We start from the raw sequence: 12025 nt of genomic DNA, 5'->3' as shown, positions 1-12025 counted from the left end.
GTTCGCGGCAAAATTCGTGTGGCCCACAATGCACTGCGATGGCGCAATGCATTGCTGTCTCATGATTGGCCAAGCATGCACTGTGACCCCGCATGCTTGGCCAATCGCAGCGCCAGTAGCGGGAAGAGCAATGGTTGGTCACAGGCATCCTGCCTGTGGCCAATCATAGCTCAGACAGTGTAGTGCACGCCCCACACTATATAAAGCTGCCTTTCAGGCGGCCTCGTGTAGTGTTTGTTAGCATCTGAAGCAGTGGGTGTTCTGTGTACCTTCAACACAGTTACACACCAATCGTTTTTGGCTGATTTACTATTTTGCTCTTGTGTAGTGGTTACTGTCTGTGCCCTGACCGCAGTATACACCACTATATTCACCTCACCTATATAGCTAGTGATCTAGCTTTAATAATAGAGCTTGCAGTCAGTAGTGTTAGTGCGTGCTGTCTGCGTGCTCTGTACCCAGTACATACCACTATATACACCTACATAGCTGTTCTCTATTTGAGCCCGATTGTCATTTGCTGGAGTTATTGGAAGTTGTGTGTGCCTCCAGCACAGCACAGTATACAGCTGTATATGCCCCTTTAACTCTGCTGTTTTCTTGTTATTGTCTGCGTGCCCTGACCGCAGTATACACCGTGATATTCACCTCACCTATATAGCTAGTGGTCCATCTTTAACAATAGAGCTTGCAGTCAGCAGTGTCACTCAGGAGATAGTGCGTGCTGTGTGCCTGCTCTGTACCCAGTACATACCGCTATTATCCACCTACATAGCTGTTCTCTATTTGGGCCCGATTGACATCTGCTGGAGTTATTGGAAGTTGTGTGTGCCTCCAGCACAGCACAGTATACAGCTGTATATACCCCTTTAACTCTGCTGTTTTCTTGTTATTGTCTGCGTGCCCTGACCGCAGTATACACCGTGATATTCACCTCACCTATATAGCTAGTGGTCCATCTTTAACAATAGAGCTTGCAGTCAGCAGTGTCACTCAGGAGATAGTGCGTGCTGTGTGCCTGCTCTGTACCCAGTACATACCGCTATTATCCACCTACATAGCTGTTCTGTATTTGGGCCCGATTGGCATCTGCTGGAGTTATTGGAAGTTGTGTGTGCTTCCAGCACAGCACAGTATACATCTGTATATACCCCTTTAACTCTGCTGTTCTATAAAAAAGGCATCTGCAGGAGTTAGTGGGTGTTGTGTGCCTCCAGCACAATATAAACTACCCAACTACTGTTTTACCCAACTCCCTTCAGGCCATTACCATGTCTGGAAGGCCAGCAAGGAGAGGCAGACAGGCGCGAGCCGATAAAAGAGGGCAAGCAGGCTCTGTGTCTAGAGACAACAGTGCTGGTCGGGGACGCGGTGCATTGTCATCAGCACGTGGCCATGGGACATGCTTGTCCTTCTTTTCTGCAGCTGGACATGTTGAACCGCAACATGCCAACGACTTGGTAGAGTGGATGACCAAGCCCTCTTCATCCTCCTCATCCTCTCTCACCCAGTCTCAGGGTAGTAGAAAAGCAGCTGCCAACACATCGTCGTCCCTCCTCTCAATGTCATCATCAGTGACTCCTTCCCTAGACCCACCACGTCCTCCTGAGGAGTCTCCTGAACTCTTTGAGCACAGTGTTGGGTACATGCTCCAGGAGGATGCCCAGTGTTTGGTGGGCTCTGATGATGACACTCAGCTAGAGGAAGGCAGTAGCGTGAGCACAGAGAGAGGGGATGCTCAAGAAGGACAGCAATCTGGCAGTAATGTTCCACAAGCTGCAGCATACTGCCAGGTTTGCTACAGCGATGAAGAGGGAGGGGATGATGAGGGCACTGACTCCACATGGGTGCCTGGAAGGAGGGAGGAGGAGGAGGAGGAGGAGGAGGAGGAGGCACATGTCCAACGAGGCAGGATGCCCTCCGGGGGCCAGCTTAGGGGCAGCACACCGACTGAATCACACCGCAGAGCTCCGCCTGCGCAGAGCGCTTCCTCTGCGCAGAGCGCTTCCTCTGCGCGTTATTCTAAAAGTTCTTTGGTGTGGGCCTTTTTTGAGACAAGTGCATCAGATCGCACCGCTGCTATTTGCAACATATGTCTCAAGCGTATCTCACGTGGCCAAAACATCAGCCGCTTGGGCACCACATGCTTGACCAGACATATGTTGACCTGCCATGCAGCTCGTTGGCAAGCATACCTCAAAGACCCACACCAAAGAACAAAGCGGACCTCTCCTTGCTCCTCATCAGCTGGCATCTCCAACCCCACTAGACCTTCAGTCCTCTCTGAAACCTGCTCTGAGAGGAATGAAGGTGTAGAATTAGGTGTGTCACAGCCAAGTGCTTCCGGGAACTCTGCTAGTGGTACATCCACGTCCGATTATAGCAGACAAATGTCCCTGCCCCAGCTGCTGGACCGGCGGAAGAAATTTACTCCCAGCCATCCACATGCCCAGCGGTTGAATGCTAGCTTGGCTAAATTGCTAGCACTTCAACTGCTGCCTTTTCAGTTGGTAGATTCGGCCCCCTTCCGTGAGTTTGTACAATGTGCGGTTCCTCAGTGGCAGGTCCCCAAACGCCACTTTTTCTCACGGAAGGCAATTCCGGCTCTCTACCGGCATGTGGAAGGCAATGTCCTTGCCTCGCTGGACAGGGCGGTCAGCGGTAAGGTGCATATTACCGCTGACTCATGGTCCAGCAGGCATGGACAGGGACGTTACCTGTCTTTCACGGCCCATTGGGTCACTCTTCTGGCTGCTGGGAAGGATGCAGGACAAGGTGCAGTAGTATTGGAGGTTGTTCCGCCACCACGCCTCCAAAATGCTACTATTGGTTGTGACACACCTCTCTCCTCCACCCCCTCCTCTTCTTCTTCCTCCACGGCCTCTTCCAGTGCTCTGTCCTCAGAACCAGCGGTGCTCCGTAGGCGTTGCAGGGGCTACGCAAGTACGCAGGCAAAACGATGCCATGCCGTGCTTGCGCTGGTTTGTTTGGGGGACAGGAGCCACACTGGGGCGGATGTTTTGTCAGCTCTGCAGGGGCAGGCCGAGAGGTGGTTGACGCCACGCCAGCTTAAGCCAGGAATGGTGGTTTGCGACAATGGCACCAACCTCCTCTCCGCCCTCCGACAGGGACAACTGACCCATGTGCCCTGTGTAGCTCACGTCCTTAACCTGGTGGTGCAGCGGTTCTTGGGCAGGTACCCCGGCTTACAGGATGTCCTGAAACAGGCCAGGAGAGTCTGTGTGCATTTCCGCCGATCATTTAATGCCTGTGCTCGGCTGGCTGAGCTCAAAAAGGAGTTGAACCTGCCCAAGAACCGCCTTATATGTGACATGCCCACCAGATGGAACTCAACATTGGCCATGCTGCAGCGGCTGCACACGCAGCAGAGGGCCATCAATGAGTACCTGTGCGACTACGGCACCAGGACAGGGTCAGGAGAGCTTGGTTTTTTCTCACCACGCCAGTGGGGCATGATCAGGGATGCATGCACTGTCCTGTCACCGTTTGAGGAGGCCACAAGGATGGTGAGCAGTGACAGTGCATGCATCAGTGACACTATACCTCTTGTCCACCTCTTGGAGCATACGCTGCGTGGAATAATGGACAGGGCACTTGAGGCAGAACAGAGGCAGGAAGAGGAGGACTTCCTTGCCTCTCAAGGCCCCCTTTATCCAGACAGTGTTCCTGCTGTGCCACCCATCACACAGGAAGAGGGTGAGGAGGAGGAAGAGGAGGAGGAGGATGATTGTGTCAGCATGGAGGTGGAGGCTGGCACTCAGCATCAGCAGCAGCAGTCTTATAGGGATGATTTACAGTCCCAAGAAACACGTGGACTTGTACGTGGCTGGGAGGAGGTAGCTGCGGATCATGTTGTCCTTAGTGACCCAGAGGACTCCGGACCGAATGCCTCAGCTAACCTACGCTGCATGGCCTCCCTGATCCTGCAAAGCCTGCGGAAGGATCCTCGTATTCTTCGGATCAAGGAGAGGGACCATTACTGGCTGGCCACTCTCCTTGATCCACGGTACAAGGGTAAGGTTGCCGACCTTATCTTGCCATCGCAGAGGGAGCAGAGGATGAGACATCTCCGGGAGGCCTTGCAGAAAGCTCTGTGCAACGCGTTCCCAGAGACTGGGAGGTCACAAACTCCTGGTCCTGGACAACGTGTTGCTGAGGCATCAGTCAGAAGGAGCGGTGGAGAAGGTGGCCGTCTGACTGATGCGTTCAGACAATTTTTTAGTCCGCAGCCCCAAGGTATGATTGGTTCCAGCACCCATCGCCAGCGTCTAATTTACATGGTGCAGGAATACCTAGGGGCAAGGTCAGACTTGGACACCTTTCCCACTGAAAATCCTCTGGCTTACTGGGTCTTGAGGATGGATCACTGGCCAGAGCTTGTACAGTATGCAATTGAGCTCCTGGCCTGTCCTGCATCCAGCGTTCTTTCGGAACGCACCTTCAGTGCTGCTGGTGGCTTCGTTACCGATCACAGGGTGCGCCTGTCCACCGAATCAGTTGATCGACTGACCTTCATCAAGATGAATCAGTCTTGGATCACCCACAGCTACCAAGCACCTGAAGCTGATGTAACCGAATAATTTTTTTTGAAATACCACATCCCTTCAAGACTGCCTATGCTGATGCTGAGTGACTGTCCTGTTATGTTGATTGTCTATCCTCTTCCTCCTCCGCTGATATGTTGGAAGAACATTTTTGGTTCTGGGTGATGCCAGCAGCCCAATTTTTCTGCCCCTGTTTAACAGGGGTGTTTAAGTACAATTTTTGATGCAATGCTTTGCAGCAGGGCTAATTCCTGCAAAAAAACTAGAGTGTATGGCAGAGGTTGCAGTGTGATGGCACCAGTGCCTAAGGCCCAATTTTTCTGCCCCTGTTTAACAGGGGCGTTTAAGTACAATTTTTGATGCAATGCTTTGCAGCAGGGCTAATTCCTGCAATAAAACTAGAGTGTATGGCAGAGGTTGCAGTGTGATGGCACCAGTGCCTAAGGCCCAATTTTTCTGCCCCTGTTTAACAGGGGCGTTTAAGTACAATTTTTGATGCAATGCTTTGCAGCAGGGCTAATTCCTGCAATAAAACTAGAGTGTATGGCAGAGGTTGCAGTGTGATGGCACCAGTGCCTAAGGCCCAATTTTTCTGCCCCTGTTTAACAGGGGCGTTTAAGTACAATTTTTGATGCAATGCTTTGCAGCAGGGCTAATTCCTGCAATAAAACTAGAGTGTATGGCAGAGGTTGCAGTGTGATGGCACCAGTGCCTAAGGCCCAATTTTTCTGCCCCTGTTTAACAGGGACATGTAATTACAATTCTTGATATAATATTTCACAGGAGGGCCCCTTCCTGTGCCCACCCAGAGTAACTGTGAGGACTTATAGTGTTGTGGCACCAGCACCACAACCACCAAAGGTCAATTTTTCTACCACTGTTCAACAATGGCATGTAATTACAATTCTTGATATAATCGTTCACAGCAGGGCGCTCCAGCGGCCACCAAGAGTCACTTTGAGGGCTTACAATGTTGTTGCAAAACCAACACCTTGTTCCGCCATTTCTGCAGAGCATATAGGGCAGGCCCCTACTTTCAAACATCCAATTTACAAACATCTCCTACTTGCAAACGGAAGGAGACAACAGCAAGTGAGATGAAAAAAGATGGACGACAAAACAAATTATACAGGGGTGATAACCCTTCCCTATGTTTTCCAAAAAGCTTAAAGATATTTTTTTTGACTGGAGCTACACTTTAAAAATGTACCGCTTGAAAATGACAAACAGATTCAACTTAACACAACAAACCTACACAGTCCCTGTCTTGTTTGCACCGCCTGTATACTGCTGTTCTGAGTATATAGGGCCTGGGGGCCACACGCATTTCCTTTTTTTAATATGGGTACGGGGTTCCCCTTAATATGCGTACAAGACCCAAATAGGCTGGTAATGGGCAGGGAGGGCTACCCATGCCATTTTTCTGAATGATTTTCAACCATATTACAGGAACCAGATATAACATTAAAACCGCAAGCAGTTTTAAATGGTGTTATTTCCGTTTAATGTCATTTTGTGCAGGGACTGTTGTAAACACGGGAAACACGTGGCACTTCACAGGCATACTACAGACACCTCCCAGGCACCATATTTAAAGGAATATTTCACTTTTTTTTTTCACTTTAATCGTCATTAAAATCAGTGCTCCCGCCAAAACGGTAGTTTTTAAAACTTTTTTTTGCAGTGACCCATGTCCCCTGAGGCAGGAGGCAGATCGCCAAACCCTTTTTAGGACACTATCTTGCATATTAGCCGTTAAAATTAGCACTTTCCAATTCGAACGTTCGAGTCCCATAGACTTCAATGGGGTTCTAACGTTCGTGCCGAACGCGGGGGTCGTTCGCAAGTTCTGGTGCGAACCGAACCGGGGGGTGTTCGGCTCATCCCTACTACCCAGCAACAATAGACCCCCACAAAGAATAGATCCCCACCAGCGACAATAGATCCCCCAGTAGCCGGCATCAATAGACCCTCCAGCACACCTTGCCAAAAAATGTTTTATTGTTGGAGGTGCCGGAAACTGCATTTTCCCCTGTTCCAGCTGAAAAAAAGGCCTGTGTGTGTAAATCTGTGTGTGTGTGTGTGTGTGTATGTGTGTATATGTATATATGTATGTATGTATATATATATATATATATATATATATATATATATATACAGTAAAACCTTGGATTGTAAGCATAATTCGTTCCAGAAACATGCTTAAAATCCAAAGCACTTGTATATCAAAGCGAATTTCACCATAAGAAATAATGGAAACTCAGATGATTCGTCCACAACCATTTATTCATAAATCCTCCAGTTTATAGTCCATATAAAAAGATTATAGCAATGTGATCGGTTGTGTAACCATAAAATGTCCATCCACAAATGGAAGCCTCTACAAGGGGATTAGAAGCAAAATCCAGCAGGAGCTCCAGAGTATAAGGCCTGACCTATGGCATTTTTAGTGCTTTTTGCATTTTGCAGATTTGCACTACAGAACGTGTTCCATAGGAAACCATGTTACATGGACTGTAGTGCAAATCTGCAAAATGCAAAAAGCACTAAAAATGCCATAGGTGTGAATCCAGCCTAAAAGAGAAGAGAGCTGATTCTAAGTGTAGCAATATGTTGCTAAATGTTGTACTTTCATTAAATGTAACCATATTGCTACACTTAGAGGCGCCTCTCTTCTCTTTTATACTCAGTTGTGACATGAAGCTACTTGTATATTAAGACAAAATTTATTTTTAAAAAATTAGCTTGTCTTGCAAAACGCTCTCAAACCAAGGTTTTACTGTATGTGTGTGTGTGTATATATATATATATATATATATACACAAAGGTTGATCTACTAAAGACAAACAGACTGTTGCAGTGCAGTTGCTCCAGAGCTCAGTAAATGAGGGGGAGCTCTGCTGACTTTCATCATCCAATCATATGCCAGCAGAAAAATGCAGTTTTTTTTCTCTGCATGTGGGTATTCTTTGAGGCTTTACCCCATTTACTAAGCTCTGTAGCAAATCTACCCCATAGTGTATAACATTTTGCACAGCGGTCTTGGAAACTCTGTCTGTGTTCTAATGTGGGCAGCACAATGGCTAAGTGGTTGGCACTTCTGCCTGGCAGCACTGGGGTCGTCAATTCAAATCCCAACCACGGCGCTACCTGCCTGGAGTTTGCCTGTTCTCCCTGTGCCTGTGTGGGTTTCCTCCCACAATCCAAAGACATTCTTGTAGGTTTATAGGATCCTTTCTAACTTGGCCCTAGTATGTGTATGTATGAATGTGAGTTAGGGACCTTAGATTGTAAGCTCCTTGTGAATGTACAATGTATGTAAAGTGCTGCATACATTTTCGGTGCTATGTAAGTACCTGTAATAAAATAAAAAATGCATTTTGCATTACCAGAGGAGGAAGTTTCCTTCATTTCAGCCCCAATGTATGATATTAGAGCTTCTTTTAAATATCCACTATGGGATGGATTTACAAGTGCAGTTGCATTCATTTTCCCCAGCGCTTAGTAAATGTGGTAAATCTTCCTTTAGTAAAGAATACCCAATCAGGTGAAAGAGAAAAGAGAAATATATATATATATATATATTTTAAAAACAAAATTTTTGCTTGCACATGATTGGATGATGGAATTTTGAAGAGTTTTCCCCTATTCACTAAGCTCTGAGGAAAATGAGGATAACTGCATTTGCAAAGTGCTCGGTCTATTTGCTTTTAATAAATCTACCCCAATAGAGGCAGATTTGGAGCAATATAGTATACATTGGGATTCCCCTCTATGCCCTTGTACACACGGTCGGAAATTCCAATGGAAAATGTCCGATCGGACCGTGTTGTCGGATAATCCGACCGTGTGTGGGCTCCATGGGACTTCCATCGGAATGTCCGACCAACAAAGTTTGAGAGCTGGATATAAAATTTTCCAACAACATGATCCGATTGGACTTTGATCGTTTGTAGAGAATTCCGATAGGACAAAGTGCCACGCATGCTCAGATCAAATTACGAGGATGAAAGCTATTGGCTACTAGCCGTAACGTAGTCCCGTCTTAACGAACGAACGTCATCACGTTCCGGAACGATCGGATTTTCCGACAACTTTGTCCGACCGTGTGTATGCAACACCAGTTTCGGACAAAATTCCGTCAGAAAAAATCACACGTATTTTGTGGTCGGAATGTCCGACTGTGTGTACAAGGGCTATCACCTTTCCAAAATACACTAAAACCTCATCATTAAAAAGGTGTCTCTCTTCCCTGCCCTTCTGCCTTACCCAGGACTGTTTCAGCACTTATTAACGTTTTGTGTCTTTTGTAGGTGTCGGATGCCAGCGGCGCCATGAATGTCTCCGTGGTGGCAGAGGAAAACCCGTTCTCCAAAGCCATGCTGATTTCTGAAGAATGCTTCATCTTGGATCACTCCGCCGACAAAAAGATCTTTGTATGGAAAGGTCAGGTTTCCTGTTTAATTAATTTCCAGCGTCATAAGTGACAATCAAATCATCAAGTTTTCCATTCTATTGTTACACTGAACTGAGCGCTGACCGCCAACACCGATCCAGAGGGACCAAAGATAATCCACAAGACAATTTATATTATTGTGACGTCACCAAGAATATTCCAAGTAGTGCCGGTCATACTAATCCCAAAATTATTTTTACACTATTCAGTGATGCTGGGGAGTGGGGAACGTCTACATTAACTTTTGTTTAAAGGGTCAGGCCAACTGAAACTGATATTTCTGTTTTTGATGGGTGCTAGAGGGATAAACCTGTAGAAAAAATATATAAATATATACGGTATATATATATATATATATATATATATGTTAGAAGGCTGGCTGTAGGCCAGCCTGTATTTGTGGGAGGAGTCGGAGACTATATAACCCTCCTCCTCTGTCAGGGCCAGGGTTGGGGTTTCTAGTAGTGATGGGAAGTTCGGATCTTTAAAATGAATCGGTTCATTTCGAACTGCTCACTGAAATGAACCGATTCAATGAATCGATTCTTCGGTTCTTCGGTTCACTTGCTGAGTCTACTGACAAGCAAGTGAACCGAAGCTCTGATTCAACCTTCTTAAATGAGTAGAATCAGAAGACTGATTCACACAGAAGGTTGGCAGGTCCTGGTAATGTTTACTTTGATTTAGTTCATCGGCGCAGAGCACAATTGTTGTCAATTGACAATTATTCCATTGTTGTCAGATTAGCGCAGTGTCATGCATTTTGGTGATACACAAACAGCTGTGTTAGGCTGGGTTCACACTTGTGCGATGCGGGAACCCTGCGATTCCACGACGGGTTCCTGCATCGCACCCAACTCGCACGACATATGCGAACTGCTGGGGAGTGTCATACAATGTTAATGGCACCCCCATTTCAGTTCGCATGTCGCACTGCGAAGTGTCAGTTTGGACATGAATCGGATCGCATGAGTGCTATGCGATCCGATTCTGGTGCGGACCAAAAAAAGGGTCCTGTGCGAGTTTAGTCCGAATGCGATACAATTTCAACCATACTATCTGTATGGCTGAAATCGCATTGCACGGACATCGCCTGTGATTTGCACTGCAGTGCAAATCGCATGCGATTTTGCACTATGCTGCAGTGTGAACCGGCCCTGAGCCTAGGTTTCCGCAAATTTGATGGATAGCAATGTTACCTGTGAAGTTGCCCCAGAATGCAGTTCACATGCACACAAACCCCGCTTTTCATTTAGGCTCTGTTTCCACTTGTGCAACTTGTCCTGCGACTTGGGACTGCAAAGTTGCATGACAAGAAGTACCCGATTTCCAATGAGTACCGTTCATATCTGTGCGACTTCAAGTCACAGCGACTTCAAAGTAGTCCCTGCTCTACTTTGGTCCCATTTTAATGTGACTTGAGGTCCATAAACCTCCAGAATACACAGGCATGGCTTCAAGTCGCAGCAGAATCAATGCAACTTTCAGGCTTTTCAGGCCAACGCAGCCTGAAAGTTGCACAATTCTGCCGCAATTTTGATGCGACTTTAAAGCAATGCCTGTGTATTCCGGAGGTCTATGGATCTCAAGTTGCATCAAAGTGGGACCAAAGTAGTGCAGGGACTACTTTGAAGTCGCACAGATACGAATAATACTCATTGGAAATCAGAGTACAAAGTCGCAGGACAAGTTGCACAAGTGGAAATGGAGCCTAAATGAAAAGTGGGTTTTTGTGCATGTGAACTGCATTCTGATGGGCCAACTTCCCAGTTAACATTGCTAGTCATCAGATTTTCCCATAGTCTTTACAGCGCATGTGCAGGAATGATGATCAGATTTTACTACCACTACCATGGGCGAAGTACCCCTGGTAGTAAAATCCAATCGTTAAGGCTATTTTCACACTTGTGCAACTTGAAAGTCAAGTGCTTTTGCCATGATTTTTGCCATGACTTGAAGCAATGTCTGTGTAATCTTGAGGTCTCTGCCACAAGTCGCATCAAAGTCAGACAAAAGTAGTACAAAAACGACTTTGAAGTCGCACAGATATGAACTGAACTCGTTGGAAATCATGGGGTGTGACTTGTCATGTGACTTTGCAGTCTCAAGTCGCAGGACAAGCCGCATGAGTGTGAAAGGGCCTTAGGCTGTCCGTACCACCTGATCACTGCTGCTACCTCATTGGTTTAGTGTATTGTTTTACTGGTGGTGACTCGTGGTTCTTTCAGTGTACTGTGTTCTAAAAACTGATCTGATTCTTTAACTCGGTAACTTGTACGATTCTTTAACTCGATAACTTGTACGATTCTTTAACTCGGTGTACTGTGAACTCCTGGCTCTTGTTTTAAGTTTGTATCCAGTTCCTGAGTGTCACTGTGCTTTGAGGCAGCTGATTGGTTGCAGGGAGGGGCCGAGCTCTCTCACTCTGGGATCATATTACCACTGCCAGCTCTGCTGCTCTGCTATGTACTGAGTGCAGAGTGATATGTTTCAAACGAATCAGTTCACTGAAAAGAATCGATTCATCCAGTTCACTAAAAAGAACCGGTTCAAAAGAACGATTCGTTCATGAACTGGACATCACTAGTTTCTAGGTGGAGGCAGCTCATGGGGGAAGGGTTGTCCATCCATCACCCACCACTCACTTCTCTATAATCATGCTGGTGGAGAGGGGGTGCGTTCCCCTGTCCTGTTCCAGTGTGGGGAGAGGGGGGGTGAGCGGCGTTCGGCCGCCCCAGCTCCTCTCTCTCCCCACATGGTTGCTCTGTCCACCCGCAGTTTCTTCCAGTATGGGGAGGGGAGGGGGGATCGGTCGCCCCAGCTCCTCTCTCTCCCCACGGTTGCCATGTCCAGCCGCCTGTTTCTTCCAGTGTGGGGAGAGGGGGGGAGTGTGATCGGTCGGCCGGGCTCCTCTCTCTCCCCACGGTTGCCATGTCCAGCCGCTTGTTCTTCCAGTGTGGGGAGAGGGGGAGGTGATCGACGATCGGCCGCCCCAGCTCCTCTC

General features: G+C 47.3%; 1 protein-coding gene across 1 annotated transcript in view; it reads left to right on the top strand.

Annotated features, from left to right (window-relative positions):
• The window catches only part of SCIN (scinderin), a 178256-nt gene that overhangs the window by 113668 nt on the left and 52563 nt on the right, over positions 1 to 12025 (top strand). Inside the window, exon 6 of the mRNA XM_077490713.1 lies at positions 8879 to 9011. Within this exon, the coding sequence (XP_077346839.1) occupies positions 8879 to 9011 (133 nt within the window). The remainder of the gene's footprint in view (positions 1 to 8878; positions 9012 to 12025) is intronic.

Source organism: Lithobates pipiens, unplaced genomic scaffold, assembly GCF_037356315.1.
Source record: "Lithobates pipiens isolate NorthernLeopardFrog02 unplaced genomic scaffold, aLitPip1_a1.2 Scaffold_19, whole genome shotgun sequence".
Lineage (NCBI taxonomy): Eukaryota > Metazoa > Chordata > Amphibia > Anura > Ranidae > Lithobates > Lithobates pipiens.
This window is presented reverse-complemented; position numbering and strand designations above follow the sequence as displayed.